The sequence below is a fragment of the Carcharodon carcharias genome, chromosome 2 (assembly GCF_017639515.1).
Source record: "Carcharodon carcharias isolate sCarCar2 chromosome 2, sCarCar2.pri, whole genome shotgun sequence".
Lineage (NCBI taxonomy): Eukaryota > Metazoa > Chordata > Chondrichthyes > Lamniformes > Lamnidae > Carcharodon > Carcharodon carcharias.
Genome location: NC_054468.1, coordinates 175,603,707 through 175,620,980, shown reverse-complemented (window position 1 = coordinate 175,620,980; position 17,274 = coordinate 175,603,707). Strand labels below are relative to the sequence as shown.

General features: G+C 44.5%; 1 protein-coding gene across 1 annotated transcript; it reads left to right on the top strand.

Annotated features, from left to right (window-relative positions):
• The first annotated feature begins 16,068 nt into the window (after positions 1–16,068).
• On the top strand, positions 16,069–16,437 carry LOC121288525 (late histone H2B.L4-like). Its single transcript, XM_041207096.1, has one exon. The coding sequence runs from the start codon at positions 16,069–16,071 to the stop codon at positions 16,435–16,437; it is 369 nt and encodes a 122-aa protein (XP_041063030.1).
• Positions 16,438–17,274: the final 837 nt, after the last annotated feature.

The following is a 17,274-nucleotide window of genomic DNA, read 5'->3' as shown; positions in this document are numbered from 1 at the left end:
GTCAAGTCCCCTCAGGACCTCATGTGTTTCAATAAAAACATCTCTCATTCTTCTAAACTTTAATGGGTACAGGCCAAACCTGCTCAACCTTTCTGTAGTAATTATAGTTTTGGGAAACATTGGACTGTACTTTAAGAATAATCCTGTGCTGTAAGATCACATGATCTGTATAAACCAATGTGCTAACAACGCAGGGAACCTCAACAGGAGAGTTCTTTTTTAGTTATGGAGTTTGATGCACACATGTAGTTCCTGATCTGTCTTGTAAAGAAAGTTAAATGTTTCCACTAAGAAAAGTTGTCTGAAGAGAAACCCTACAACAAACTGGTGACGAGGATAAATCAGGTTTGGTGCTGTAGCTTGCCCAGCAATTGTGAGTATCTAAGTTCATTAAAAATGAAAGAAGATATACTCATCCAAAATGCCACAGTTTAGCAGAATTAATTCCTTTGAGCTAGCCACAGACGACTGGTCTCAATATATAGAATGTCTTGCTTTCTTCTTTCAATCAAACAAAATCACACGAGAGGAAAAGAGACCAATTCTCCTAAGTATTTGTGGGACCAAGACTTACAGTTCAATGCGAAGCTTGGAGGCCCCCAGTGCCCCAGATTTAAAGACTTTCAGTGAATTAGTAGACCTCATTAAGGGACATTTTCAACCCAAGCCCTCAGTCACAATGTAGAAGTTCAGGTTCAATTCACAGAATAGAGCCCCAGGGGAGACAATTGCTATCTATGTGGCGAAACTAAAACAACTAACGGAATATTGTGATTTCGGTGAAACCTTGAATGACATGCTCAGAGATCGTTTAGTATGAGGTGTGCAGGAAGACACTATTTAGCGAGGTTTGCTGGCTGAAGTGAATCTTGATTTTAAGAAAGCGTTAGAAAGAGTGCTGATGATGGAGAGCGCTGTAAGGGACTCACAAGCAATTCAAGGGGCACAAAATGGCGCCATTCTCCTAGTCGGGTGGGAACAGTCAGCCGAAAGTTGCATAACAAACCAGGACTTGGCCGCGAAGCAGGAAACAGACTCCGCTAACCGAAAAATGAGAAGAAACAGCTTAGCAACTAAACCGAAAAATAATTTTCATCGACATGGAAACAATCAGACTTCTAGCAGTTGGCCATTTTAAAAAGTAGAATGCTATTTTTGTCACAGAAGCAGACACATAATGAGACAGTGCAAAGCAAGATTTAAACAGGCCTCAAAACAACAATGTCCAATGAAGTCTACAGTGTAGAAGAACCAGAAACACCCAATTCTGACATTTATTCAACATGAAAGTTGGGAAGACAGAGCCAATTATTGTTGCAGTGCAAGTGAGTGGTAAACCATTAAAAATTGAAGTAGACATGGATGTTTCTACCACTGTAAGGGTATCACCAGAACAACTGTTCATTATAGACACCAATCGGCAGATACCAGTGAAAGTGGTAGAAGGTAAAGGGCCAAGCCTTCTAGGGCGTGATTGGTTGAAAGGGATTAAACTAAACTGATCCAAAATATTCCAGTTGCAAGTAGGGGGACTACCAGAGCTGCTAAAAAATATGATACCGTCTTCAAGGATGAACTGGGAAAAGTCCAAGGCCTACAGGCCAAGATTTACAAGATTTACAGAAGCAACCCCCCCACTTCTTGAAAATAAGACCGGTACCATATGCCCTGAGAGAGAAGGTTGACACTGAGCTGAACTGGCTAGACAAGCTGTCATAAAAGCGGTTCTGTCCTTAGAGTGGGCAGCACCCATAGACCCTGTCCTTAAACTAGACCAGACAGTCCAGATCTGTGGGAACTATAAAATATTGGTCAACAGAGCAGCCAAACAGGTACCACATTCCCAAAATTGAAGACCTACGTGCCAAACTAGCAGGAGGGACAATGTATACAAAGCTTGACATGAGTCACGCATATCAGCAACTGGAGCTGGATAACGCCTCCTGGGAATTCGTAACCATTAATACCCACAATGGATTATACCAATAGACACACCTGCCCTTTGGTGTTTCCTCAGCCTGTGCCAATTCTCAGAGGACAACTTATTACAGCTTATTACATGGACTACCTCAGATTGTGGTCTACCTGGACAATGTAACTGGATTCACAGAAAAGGAACACTTGGCTAATCTAGAGGAAGTCCTGAAACAATTTTTAGAAGCAGGAGTGCGCCTCAAGAAAGAAAAATGCACTTTTCAAGCAAATTAAGTTATTTACTTGGACCTCCAGGTAGATGCCATGGGGTTACACCCTATTGAAGAGAAGGTTAAAGCAATAAGGGAGGCACTTGCACCCAAGAACACTTCTGAACTTAAATCATTTTTAGGGATGCTAAATTATTATGGGCAATGTCTACCAAATTAATCCTCAGTTCTAGACCTCTACATTCACTGCTAAGATAAAACAAGCATTGGTTTTGGGAGGCACACCAAAAAGAAGCCTTCCTGAAAGTAAAATAGCTCTTACAATCTTCAAATTTGTTAATGTATTATGACCAGACAAAGGAATTGGTGCTAACATGCGATGCATCCCCCTATGGAGTGGGAGTGGTACGATCACACAAAATGGACAACGGCACAGAGAGGCCAATAGACTATAGACTCATAGGCTCATAGACGTTTGCAGCACAGAAGGAGGCCATCGTGTCTGTGCTGGTCAACAAAGATTAACCCCATTTTCCAGTGCTTGGCCCATAGCCCTGGAAGCTATGGCAACGCAAGTGAATATCTAAATACTTCTTAAATGTTACAAGAGTTTCTGACTCAACCACCCCTTCAGAGTGTGAGTTCCAGACTCCCACCACCCCCTGGGTGAAATAATTTCTCCTCAACTCCCCTCTTAGCTTTCTACCTCTCACCTTAAATCTCTGCCCCCTGGTTATTGACACCTCTACTAATGGAAAAAGTGCCTTCCTTTCCACCCTATCTATGCCCCTCATAATCTTATGCACCTCTATCTGGTCCCCTCTCAACCTTCGCTACTCCAAAGAAAACAACCCCAGCCTATCCAATCTTTCCTAACAGCTCAGACCCTCCAGCCCATGCAGCATTCTGGTAAATCTCCTCTGCATCCTCTCCAGTGCAACCACATCCTTCCTATAATGTGATGACCGGAACTGCACGCAGCACTCTAGTTGTGGTCTAGCCAGCGTTTTATACAGTTCCAGCATAACCTCCCTGCTCTTGTATTCTATGTCTCGGCTAATGAAGGCAAGTATCCATGTGCCTTCTTAACCAGCATATTTACCTGCCCTGCTACCTTCAGGGTTCTATGGATATGCACACCAAGGTCCCTCTGATCTTCAGTACTTTCCAGGGTCCTACCGTTCATAGTGTAATTCCTTGCTTTGTTAGCCTTCCCCAAGTGCATTATCTCACACTTTTCTGGGTTGAATTCCATTTGCCACTACTCTGCCCATCTGATCAGTCCATTAATATCCTCCTGCAGTTTATGGCTATCCTCCTCACTATTTACCACCCTACTAATTTTCGTGTCATCCATGAATTCCTTGATCATACCCCCTCCATTTAAGTCCAAATCATTTATGTACACCACAAACAACAAGGGCCCCAGCATTGAGCCCTGCGGAACCCCACTGGAAACAAACTTCTAGTCACAGAAACATCCCTCTACCATCACCCTCTGCTTCCTGCCTTTCAGCCAATTTTGCCACTTTGCCTTTGGTCCCATGGGCTCTTACTTTGTATCCAGGACACTTACCACAGCTGAAAAAGGTTATTCTCGGATTGAAAAGGAAGGTCTGTAGATCATTTTTGGTGTAAAAAAATTCCACAATGCGTGCATGGGTGACATTTCACAATCGTATAAGACCACAAACCTTTTGGGTCTGTTTAGCAAGGATAAGGCTGAACCTCCCATACCTCTGCAAGAATACAAAGATGGGCCCTAATTTTGGCATCATAAGAACACACCTTTGTACATAGATCAGGGATTCATATAACAAATGCCAATGGCCGAAGTCACCTTCCTTTACAAGAGAACAATGAAAATGTCCCATTCCCACAGGAGCTCATGTTAGTGATGAATTTTCCAGATTCCTCACCAGTCTGAACCAGGCAGATAAGAAACTGGATGTATCTTGATCCAGTCCTGTCTCAAGTGAGAGGCCAAGTGTTATATGGTTGGTCCCAGGAACCAGTATCTGATGAATTGTAGCCATTTTTCAACCGAAGACATGAGATAAGCAGTCAAGATGGTATTTTATTATGGGGTGCACAGGTAGTAGTACCTTCACAAGGAAGGGAACCACTTTTAATAGAGCTGCACAGTGCCCATCCAAGAATCTCCCAAATGAAGAAGATAGCGCAGAGTTATTTTTGGTGGCCAGGGATGAATGGCGATATTGAAAAAAATAGTAAAACACTGTGTGCAATGTCAACAGCTACAAAAGTTACTGGCAGCAGCCCCATTACACCCATGGGAGTGGTCTGGTGGATCCTGGGTGCAACTGTACATTGACTACATTGGTCCTTTCCTTGGAACCATGCTTCTACTGATTATAGGTGCTCATTCCAATTGGCTAGACATTTATGAGGTAAAATTGCCAATGTCAGGTGCTACTATACAAAAATTACACCAGAGCTTCTCCATCCATGGATTGCCAGAGGTAATCATCTCAGCTGCATTTACGAGCGCTGAGTTCCAGCAATTTATCAGCCTCAACCATGTGAAGACTGCACCGTAACATCTGTCATCAAACTGACTGGCGAAAAGGGCAGTACAAACTTTTTAAGACGGGAATGAAAAAGTTAACAGGTGATTCGTTGGGAACCAAACTTGCCTGTTTTCTATTTCACTACAGAACAACCCCCAAACAATAACAGGAGCAATACCTGCAGAATTACTGATGAGGCACCATCTTCAGACAAGACTAAGCCTAATGCTTCCCAATTTGGAGGGGAAGGTGGAGAAAAGCCAAGACAGCCAAAGAGTGACTCATGATTTGCATGGTTGCGAGCGACAATTTACTGTTGGAGAAGCAGCATATGTAAGGAATTTTAGTGGAGGACTGAAGTAGTTACCTGGCAAAGTGAGTCCTGTGACTGGACCATTGTTGTACCGCATAGAAGTGGAGGGCCGGATCACCCATAAACATGTGAATCATTTATGAAAAAGAGAAATACCGCTACAAAATGATGTTCTGCCTGTGGCCAATACTGAACCAGTGGTTCCTGTTGAAGATGCTCAACCAAGGACTGACGTGCCTGATGTCTCTGTTGGAGTGGAAGACGCTGAACTGCATGTGCCTAATGAGGTACCTGAAGTTAATGCGGTACCAGAGAATATGGTTCCTACAAAAGAATCTGAAGTCGTGGAACTGCAATGTTCCACACAAATCAGGAAACCACCTGAAAGACTGAACTTGTAATTTCATGACCTGTGTAAATATTGTAATGCCATGAAATAAGTATCCTTGTAAATACAAAATGTACAGAAAAGTTAAAGGGGGAGGAATGTAGTAAATATAGTTTTTGGGAAATATTGGACTGTAGCTTTAAGAATAATCCTGTGCTGTAAGATCACATGATCTATGTAAACCAATGTGTTAACAGTGCAGGGAGCTTCTACATAAGAATTCTTTTTTAGTTATGGAGTTTGATACACACGAGTAGTTGCTGCTGCTGTCTTATAAATAAAGTTAAATGTTTCCACTAAGAAAAGTTGTCTGAAGATCAACTCTATAACACTTTCCTCATAAGGTAACCCCTTCATCCCAGGAATCAGTCAAGTGAACCTTTTCTCAACAGCTTCTAATGCAGTTATATCCTTTCTTAAGTAAGGTGACCAAAACCATACACAGTACTCCAAATGCAGTCTTGCTAAAGCTCTGTACACTTGTAGCAACACTTCCCTACTTTTATCTTCTGTTCCCCTTGCAATAAACGCCATCATTCCATTTGCCTTCCTATTCAACTGCTGCACCTGCAGAATAACTTTTTGTGATTCTATACCAGGAAACCCAGATCCCTCCATGCCCTAGAGTTCTGCAGTCTCTCCATTTAAATAATATACTGCTTTTTTTATTATTCCTGTCATACTGGGTGTAGTTGTAGCTTAGGTCATGAGAAATTCATATCCCACAACAGTCAAACTATAACTACAGTCCCCACCACATATGCCGCCTGTGTTTATCATGAGAAGCTGCCAATATTGGGCAAATCAGGCCAGCCATTTGCCAGTACCATTGAATTCAATTACAAAGGTGCTGCTTATAACACATTCAGTACACCGGCTATTTCAGACATATAAAAGGTAGCAGCTTTGCCATCTTAATGTTCACAAGTTTCTACCCAACCTTTTCAAAGCTTTGAATTGATAAGCTCTTCAACAAAAACAAGAAACACTTATTGAATTACTTTGATGTGCTGCAGGAGTGAATCAAGTCAGTAAGGGTCTCTGGAGTTAGAGAAAGAATCACATTAATTTCATCATTTTACAACAATTTTGCTTTACTGTATACATTGCACAGCAGTTTCACTGTCCAATTCTTCTAAAGATCAGAAAACTTTGGATTTATATACCTCCTTTTATGACCTCATGACATCCCAAAGCTCTTTACAGCTAATTAGGTGTTTTTGAAGTGTAATCACAGTGGTAATGTGGGAAACCTGAACCTGAAAGCCCATTTGCACACAAAAAGTCCCACAAAAGCATGAGATGATGACCAGATAATTTGTTTTGGTGATGTTGGTTAAAGGATAAATATTGGCCAAAACTCTGGGGAAAATGCACTTGCTCATGCCATGGAATCTTTTACATCCAGCTGAAAGGGCAGCCAGGGTCTTAGTTTAATGTCTCATTCAAAGCACAACACCCAGAATTTGTGCTGAACTCCCAGGTGTGGGACTTGAACCCACCACCTACTGACTCAGAGGGGGCAGGTGCTACCCAATAAGCCACAGCTAATCCTGTAATGAGTAAAATGTGTCAACCCTACAGTGCCTGTTTAGGTGGTGGGAATTGTAATAGTTTTTGTATACCATTATTAGTGAGGCCAATCAGTTTCATGTTTCACTGAGTGTGGAATCATCCGGTCTTGTTACCGGCGGGAGTCATGGCAGGCAGGGAGGGTGAACTTGGCGTGAGGGGTCCACCACGGTGTCCATGAATCCCGCTGGAGGCCAGCATGAACATGACTTGCATCCCACTAATAGGACATAAAGTAAGCCCAATCGGAATCATCCCCCCACACCCAATTTACCATTACGCCAGCATGAAAACACAATAGCCCAGAACATGTCTGGACAGATGTGACAAGCAGAAGTCAGGGCTTACCATTATGGCCTTGCTCAGATCGGGGATATCCAAGGAGGAGAAGATACTGGAGCCCTACAGCTACTGGACCCTGGAGGAACACATGCATCGCATGCTGGGTGGATTCTCACGGACATGGCTCGATCGAGAAGCAGCTCCCGGAAGGTGGGAGATTTCCATTGATGCTTCGGGTCTGCTTTGGAACATCATGGTCTTGGCAATAGGCTGCTACGGATGATCAGCAAAGGAGAGGGAGGGCAAGCTCAAGGTGAGGAAGGTATAACAGATGGAGGGAATGGGTGAGGTTGATGGGGAGGGAATGAAGGTGTCGGGGGGGTGGTGAGGTTGAGAGGGGTAAGGAGGGTGTCCAGATGGGGAGGAGGGTGTAACGGGGGAGAATGATGCAAGCGGGGAGATAGATTTAAGGCGGGGGGAAGATATAAGGGAGCGATTTCAGACGGAGAAAGGTGTCCGGGGGCAGAAGGGTGTTCAGGGAGGGAAAGGTACCTGGTGGGAGAAGGGAATTTGGAGGGGGGAAGATGTCTGGGGGTGGAGCGGGGGGGGGTGGCGAGGAGTGAGCGTGGAAGAGAGAGTATGGGTGGAGAAGGGAGTATGGGGTGGGGCATGCCCAGGTGAATGTGCAACGGAGGGGTCTGCTTCCTGGGGAGCGAACTGAGGATTGGTGTGGCAGGGGGGAATGGTGAGTGTGACAGGGGGCAGAGGGAGCCGGTAGGGTGAGACTGTGTCAGTAACAGTAGAAGGGGTGGCGAGGATGGTTGGTGGAGACACAAAGGCAAACACGGACCCTGGGCATGTGAAGGAGGAGGTCAGGGAGGTCCATGTAGACAGGTGTGGGATTCTCTGGGAGGTAGGTAATGTGCATGTTCACCTGAACATCCTTGAATGACAAGGGTTCGGGTTGATAGGTGATGGTGGGGAGGTGGAAGGTGAAGCCAGCAAGGTCCACAGTGATGGGAGAAAGGACATGGGTGACTGGGATAGTGTAAAGGATGGGGGAGCTGATCAGAAACTTGACGACTACCATGTTTGTCAAATTGAAAGCGAGCAGAGCCTCATGTTGGATGGACATGGGGGCTGCTTGGGAGTGTAATCAGTGGGCAGAAGATGTAGGTCAGCTCAGATGGACAACTGAAAGAGAACCCTAAAAGGCAGCATTGAAAATTCTCAGGACAGTAAGATGAGTGTGGTGGATAAAGGCTCCACATGCATGTGAGCGTGTTTGCATGAGGCTCCGAAAGGCCCTGCCACACACTTACTTTTCCCCCCTGAATCATCTGTGGTCTGGCTGCATGCAGTTTAATTGCTAATGGGCGGGAATGTAGGAGGAGGACTCACGAAGCCTGAAAATGAAGCTGAAAGGCAACATTACACATTATTCAGTGAAAATGAATATATTTTCAGATTATAAAGAGACAAAATGCGTTCACTCATTCACTTGCTAGCAGAAGTTCTTAACTTTTCCAGGCCTTCTTCTAGCTGCTGCCCTGACATCTGCAGCAGGGGTGGAGACAGCCTGTGCAATTACTGGCCCTGTTGCCTCTGATGACTTCAGCATGGCTTCTCTGGAGAGCCAAAGCCTTGAGGGCCCCAACTTGCTTTGGTTGTCCTCCTGTGGCCCAGCTGCTCCCTCTGCGTTGGCAGAGGACAAGGTTGAGCGGGGTCACAGACAAAGGGGCTCGGAGGGAGCAGTCTCCAAGATTCCTGAGTGGCTATCCCAGGGGTGACCAGCTGCCGCTCCCCCTCCCTTCGGGTGCCTGAGGACCCCAGCCTGACTCCTTGAGTAGAAGGAGCACTTGGTGGGACATCAAGGTGCCCCATTTCTCTCTCATATTGCCACTGCAGGAACTCACCCGTGGCTACTGCGATGGAGTGCAGGTTTGTGCACATCTCCGAATTCTGCTGGACCAGAGTCTCCATGGCATCCGCCACCCTTCCCATGGAGACCTCCATACACGCACATGTGGGCACCACTTCATCAGAAAGCAGGCGGACATACTCCTCTGACTCACATGTCACTCTGTTGAGGGCTTCCAACAGCTCTGTGTGACGTCACCCTGCCTTCTGCTGACTCTCCAAGATGAGTTGGAAGGCCGAATCCAGAGGCTCGTCATCTGACTCAGACCTCACAGATGCCCCTTCTCCAGCAGTCCTCCAAGTGCCAGGGAACTCGGCTGAACTTGCCTCCTCCTGCTGCGGATACACATCTGTGCAGTGACCATCAGATTGTGAACCCGAGCCTGCTCTAGATCTAGGTTCCACCGAGGTGTGTGTCTTTGTGCTGGTGAAGAGTGTGGGTAAGCGCTGTGACGGGTCTTCCAAGCTGCTTATTTCCACCTCTTCAGTGGAGGAGGAGTCCTTTTGGTTGGAGGTGAGGACCTGAATGGAGCTGAGGGACTGGCCGGCTGAAGGCATTGGTAATTTGGCAAAGCTCCCTGTGAACCAAAGTAGAGACAATTAGTACATGGCAGCAGAGTCAAAAATAGGAGAGAGTGCACTCATAGTTGCATTGAGAGGGATGATGTGGTGCAGGATCCTCACATGGGTGTTCACCACTGACCTCACTGTCGCCATCAGCACGGTCCACATCCTCACCAGTCAGCGCGATGGCATGCCTTCAAAGTAAATGAGGGGCCAAATGTGGGCCACTCCACCCCCAGTCTGGGACCTCTACATGCTGATGTGAGCCAGCATCGCCTGTCTGAAAACAGATGGAGAGAGTGTGAGCAGGACACATGGCACTGCATGGAATGTTTGTGTGGTGAGTGGAGACATGGACGGGATAACCACGTGAGCTCCAGAAGCTATGAGCCTGATGGAGATGTGAGAGTGTATGTGAGAGTTAGTGGTGTTGTCCCTGAGGTGTGAGATCCCTGTGGATGTGTGATGGGGTTTGTGAGTGTGTGAGTTGAGAGTGATGAGGTGGTTCACTTACCCTGATGGAATGGATGAGAGCATTCATCCTCTTCCTGCACTAGATGGTGACTTCTTCTGTGCTCCAGTGGCGCTGATTGGTGACTCTGGTGGATCTCCTGTGGCCAGAGTGGGTACAGAGGACATTGAAGTGACCTTCCAGTGTATCCAGCAGGTGCCCCAGAGAGGTATCACTAAATTTGAGGGCTGCAATCTTCTGGCTTTCGGTGCTATCTGTTGCCTGGAGCAGTCCTGGTCGATAGACATGAAGTAGGCTGTGCTCTGGTGCACTTTAAGTATGGCACCTGGAAGCTCTGAGGTCAAGGTGTGGCAGGCAAATCCGAGCCTGCCAACCAGCTATCCGGCTTGTTTCCCATGAATATGTTATTAATGAGGTGGGACATGCTGGGAAAAGGAGGATGCAGCCAGTGAGTAAAATGTCTTTTTTCACGCCCATTACCACACTTAGTGCAAATTTGGGACGATTCCACCCAGGGAAACAAACAGTATTTTAAAATGTGACCCCAAAACAATAACATAAATCCTGAACTCCTATGTAAGTATAAAAAAGGATTGAACTTGTCATTTTGCCTCGAAAGTATAGCCTTGGTCATAGGCCTTTATTCTGGATTGGTTTTCAGTTGTCCAAAGCTGTTTGGGCTGTATCAGTTTTTGTGAAGATGTTCCTCAGTTTTTCCATATTTTGTATGTTTGTGTGTGCTTAAATGCAACTTTTAACACATCAATTTAATTTGGTGAACCAAAAGAAAAGTTCAAAATAAAAATAGGTAACAATCAACCCATGTTAACAGAAATAGTTAAAGTGTGATGGACAATTTTTGGCTTACATTTCTGCCCCTCTGATGACACAGCTAGTTAAGGACGATCTTTGGCCTATCAGATTTGAATTCAGCTCATCTGGCTACAATTGCCATCAACGGGTCAGTGATGGGAAAAATATCCTATGGTTCCTGGTCAAAGTATATCCAGTATCCTTCCATAAAGTTGTGTGCATGTAGAAACTGGAAGAAGAGAGGAGTGAGCTTGGGTATGATGTCCTGCACAGACGGCTTGCTGATTACTGAAGCTAAGCCATTTCTTGCCAGCTCGATAATCAACATAAAAGTGTAGTGAACTGGCTTTCTAGCCCTCTATGTAGTCAGCGCTAATCCTGATGAATTCTCCAGGGTCAGATTAATTGATTTAATTTGGATGGGGTGTCACCTGCTTTTAGGAGTTTAGCAGAAGTGGGGGGTTGGAAAATGCTACTGAAGATGAGTAGGCAAGCTTAAAGAATCACAATGTATTGGTACTTCCAAGGACAGGTTTTTTTAAAAAATCTACCCAGTGATTATCTGTCAATCTTCCCACTATTAATCTAAGTGACTGTGATGGCTACTTATATATTTGGACATATACATTTTGTAACGGTGCTTAACACACTTGTGTAGAGATGTCAGTAATGGATCACTGCTGCTGAAATGTTAATGACAACAATGTGATGCATGATGTCGCAGCATCCTTACTGCCTTATTTTAAAAATTTCTGTCCATATTTGACCAAGTGTTTCCTGACATCCGACAAAAAAAGTTGAGATGCATATTGAGTTCAAGATTGGACAAACTGCCAAGGGTAACTGGCCCACTCCCAATCTTCCACTTTGCCTGCTCCTATACCACAGCAAAATTGACAAAAAAGCAGAAAGTCCTGCCTGCACTAACAAAGGTCATCCAGGAAGAATGGTTACTTGGGAAGATACCAACTGGCATCTGTGGAATCACTTTCTAGCAATACCTTAAGATGCTTGGCAGTTGTGTTATTGGATTGGTAATCCAGACAACTTGGATTAAATGTGAGTTCAAATCCGCCATGGCAGTTTTAGAATTTGAATTTAATTTTTTTTTAATTTCCACCTACAAAGGGCAAGTCAGGAGTGTGATAGAAACATAAAATGGCTTGAGCACACTTAGAAGCGATTCACCCCATCGAGTCCATGCCAACTCTGTCAGAACAACCTAACCAGTCTCACTCCCTGTCCTTTCATTGTGGCCCTGCAACTATTTTCTCTTCAGGTGCTTATCCAATCCCTTTTTGAAAGCCACATTCAAACCTGCCTCCAACACATTCTCAGGCAGTGCATTCAGATCATAACCATTTGCTGCGTAAAAAAATTGTTCCTCATATTACCCTTGGCTCTTTTGCAAATCGCTTTAAATCTGTGTCCTCTGGTTCTCAACCATTCCATTGATCTGAAAAATTTCTCTGTATCTACTCTGTCTAGACCCCTCTTGAACACCTCTTTAATATCTCCTCTCAACCTTGTTTTATCTAAGGAGAACAACCCCAGCTTCTCTGATCAATCCAAGTAGCTAAAGTCCCTGGAACCATTCTTGTAAATCATTTCTGCACCTGTAATATAAGGGTCTTCAACATGACAAGGATTAATGTGGGACTGGAGAACAGTACCACCCACAGTATGATGTAGAGAGTCACATGACAGTACACAGGAGACAGAGTTGTATTGAGAGACTCGAGTAGGAGTCAAAATGGAGTTCGCTCCTTGTTCGGGCTACACTTTGTACTTATGTATATATTTATGTGTAAACAATAAACATTACTGTTCAACCTCACAAGCCTCTGAACCTTTTCATAAGACCTACTGAACAAACCCTTACAACATGGTGGCAGTTTATGAATGAACCTAGAACCAAAGAAACTGGTCAGTGACCCGGAATCTGGAAACCTAAAGGAACAGCATCCTGGTCTGACTGAAGTACACCTGCACCAAAGACACAGCTGGAGATTGCCTAAAAAGAAGCTCCATTGCAGGCATGGAGGCAGAAGGGCAGAAGAGTGATCCACTATGCAGCTAAAGGACTCCACCAGAGCATGTGGTAGTCCAATATGAATCCCCATTGATTGCAGAGTCAAAGGACCTAGCAAGGGTGAGCAAAAATTTAGTTCTAAGGCTGAACTAGCCTTTAAATATCTTCAGTCAGAGTAGCCCATTTCATTAATCATTGGGGCCAGCCAAGTGCAGAAATGGTGCCATACCATATGGTGGCTGGGATCCGTTCAACAAAAAGTGAAGTTTTAAAAACTCACCTTTTAATCACCCAATACTCCAAAAAAAGTTCTAAAGGGCTCAAATCCTTGATTTCACTGCAAAAAATGGTCCCTCTGATGTCGGGTTCACGATGGGCGTGGGAGCCTGCCAAAACCTGACAAGCTTTGAAAAAATGGTTACTGCAATGACAGCTTTAAAAGTGAAACAGCATTTAAAACTTTTCGCCCCTGAGCTGCAAAGCAGCCTTGTATAACAAATCAACCCTAGCAGCTCAATTCGGGCTGATACAAGGGCTAGACGAGATGTAGAATTTGGGGTTTTGGTGAAAAAGATTTTCACAATACATGATAGCTCCAGGATTAAATAAGAAGACGGAGGCTGAACAAGTGAATACTCTACTGTACTTGGTAGGTCCAATGGCTGATGAAATCATTGCAAGGCAAGGAATAAATGAATCTTCAGATAGTCTTCTGAAATCCTTTGATATCTACATTAATTTGAGAAGTAATAACATTTTAGAGCGAGCAAAGTTTAACAAGCAAATTCAACAGTTTAACTGCCTGGAGAGCCTGTTGACTTTTGCATAAACAAATTATACAGATTGGCTAAAAGCCATCACTACGGCAACCTTAAGTCAGAGCTCATAAATGGCCGAATAGTAGTTGGAGTGGCTGATGATGGCCTTTCAGACATACTATAGGCAAAAGAAGATCTGACTCTAGAAGAGGCAATCCAAATAATCAGGCAGTCTGAAATTCACTTATAACACCGGTCCATTTTACATGGCAAGGTTAAGCCGTGGTATAGAGTAATACAATTGTCCAGCTCATAAAGAAACAAAAGGGCAGGGAGACTCCAGGCCAAGGAAGACAATATTCAAGCAGACCACACGCTGTGGGGGGCAGACCACGTCAATGCTTTGGAGCCAAAAGACCTCACAGGCGAGAGCAATGTCCAGCAATCTCTGTGCAATGTTTCAACTGCAACCGGCTGGGATGCTTTAGAAAGCTGTGCAAGTCTAAGACATTGAGGGGTGCAGAGGATCCCAAAACAGTCCACCAGATTGATGTCCCACACCAGGAAGAAGTCCAGCCATTCTTCTTGGGTGAGATCAAGGACATTGGATTCTCCTTTTGGACTGTTGACATTTCTGTATATGGATAGCTCACCAATTTCAAATTGGACATGGGGCCCAATGTTACAGTCTTCTCAGATAAGGAATCATGACCGAAAGACCTCTGGCTACAAATGACAGACACACCAATCTGTGGCCCTGGAGGAATCTGACTTCTGGTCATAGGCATGATCCTAGAACCACTTCAGTATGGCTACAAGCAAATATTTGAAATTTTGTACATCGTCTGAAACCAAGCCTTTTTTCTTTAAAGTAGGGATGCCTATGTTGTCCTTAACTTCTTCAAAACAGCAGAAGACATCAAAACAGCCTCTGCCATCGACTACACAGGACTGCAAGTTCCAGAGAGATCCACCCATGAAGACACTGCAGACTGGGACTTCACTCTTTGCAGAGCTAGTTTGACCAACTCCTTTGCAGGCGGCAAAACCTCCTCTTTGGTCAGACCAGCCAAACTTCCATACCACCATACATCAAGTGAAAGACACAAATGAGAATGACTAGCAACAGAGCAATAAGCCCCAATCTCAGGCTCCAACAATTGCTATCACACAACCGGGGGATGCCTTGGCAACAAAACTGCAATTTCCAGAAGAAGCACACATCAACTGAGCAATGCTGGAGCAGGAGAGTAACACCCTTCAACTCACCAAAGCACACCTCAGTGAGGTACAAGGATACAGGAAAGTACATAATGTGGCAATGAAAGTCATACTGCAGGTTCAGCTCATGGGTGAGAAACATTCACACAGAATGGAGATACACCATCAACCCCCAGAAAGATCATGGTGGATCCCATGGAAAAAGAAAACCCATTTCATACTATGCAGGGATGGAGTGAACAATCCCTCTAGAAGCCTATGGTGTCCCAACAAAGCAGATGAGTTGTTGATATGGAAAAATTCAACCACAAGGAGCACACCAAACCAATCATTTAGAGACAATCACATGCCAGAAACATGGAATACCACAATCTCAGCACCAAGCCAACAAAGCTTGCCCAAAGCAACTGAGCCTACCACTCCTCCAAATGTAACCAGAACAAGATCTGAAAGAATTTTCACACCTCTAGACCATCTGAGTCAATAAAGTCAGAGACTTAAGGTGGGGAGAAGGGGTAGCAAATAAAGGCAGATTATACTATCAATATGATGGGGAAAGGCTTTGGGGGGAGGTGTAGTTAAAGAATTTTTGGCATAGCAAGGGTTAATGTGGGACGGGAGAACAGTCCCACCCATAGTAAAATATAGAGAGTCACATAACAGTAGACAGGAGACAGGGTTGTATAGAGACTCGAGTAGGAATCAAAATGGAGTTAGCTCCTAGTCTGGGCTATTCATTGTACATATGTTATTGGTTATGTGTTACTAATAAACATTACTATTCAACCCCACAAGCCTCTCCATGAGACCTACTGAACAAACCCTTATAACAGCACCCTCTCTAATGCTTTTAAATTATTTTTAAAACGTGGTGCCAGAATTGGGCACAATACTCCAGTTGAGGCTTAACAAGCTTTTCGTAATGGTCCATCATAATTTCCTTGCTTTTAATTCTATACCTCTGTGTATAAAGTCCAGGATCCCATATGCCTTTTTAATCTCTTCTCAACCTACCCTGGCAATATCAAATATTTGTGCGCATATTTGAGTTGACTGAAATGCCTGAGGTGGCAGCTCCGGCTAAGGGTGGTGCAAGGTGTCAAAGCAGTCGCTGTCTAAAGTTACCAAGAAGCGGAGGAAATCTCGCAACCAGAGCTATTCCGCTTACATATACAGGGTGCTGGACCCAGGTCCACCCTTCCAACAGGATCTCATTCAAGGCCATGAGTGTCATGTACTGCTTTGTTGTCGACATTTTCAAATGCATCGCCTCCGAGGCTTCGCACCTCATTCACTACAACAAGCGCCACACCATCTCAACCAGAGAGATCCAGAGCACCATCCACCTCAGGCTGCTAGGGGAACTGACTAAACACACCAACTCCAAAGGCACGAAAGTGGTCACCAAATACGCCAACTCCATTTAGTTCAATCATTCTGAAGATTATACCCCCAGGTCTCTCTGTTCCTGCACCTGCATGTGAACAGTAACCTTTTAGTTTATTCCTCATTCTTCCTATCAAAACATAAAATTTCACATGTCTGTGCCTAAAATTTCATCTGCCACATGGCCACCCATTCTACCAGAAAGTCTATGCTAATAGGCAGTGCTTTTTCTCATTCATTGAATGTGGGCATCACTGGCAAGATTACTGTTCACATGCAGGTACAGGAACAGAGAGACCTGGGGGTATAATCTTCAGAATGGTTGAACTAAATGGAGTTGGCGTATTTGGTGACCGCTTTCGTGCCTTTGGAGTTCGTGTGTTTGGTCAGTTCTCCCAGCAGCATGAGGTGGATGGTGCTCTGGATCTCTCTGGTTGAGATGGTGTCCATCCCTAACTGTCCTTGAGAAATAGCGGTCATGAGTCACCTTCTTGAATGCAACCGAGTACTTGCTAGGCCATTGCCGAGGGCAGTTAAGAATCAACCACTTTGCTGTGTGTCAAATATAGGTCAGACCAAATAAGGACTCTAGATTTCTTACCTAAACAACCAAATGGGTGTTTATTCCAACATAAGTGACAGGTTTTTAATTCCAGATTTGTTTAATTAATTGAATTTAAATTCCCCAACAGTTCTGGTGGGATTTGAACTCACTTTACTGGATCATTAGTCCAGGCTTTTGGAATGCTCACCCAGGAATGTTACCATGTCTCTCCGCTTGCCTGTATTGGTGCAGCTACAATAACATTCAAAGAAGCTCGACTCCATCCACAACAAAGCAGTCCACTTGTTTGGCACTTCACCCACTCCCTCCAGCA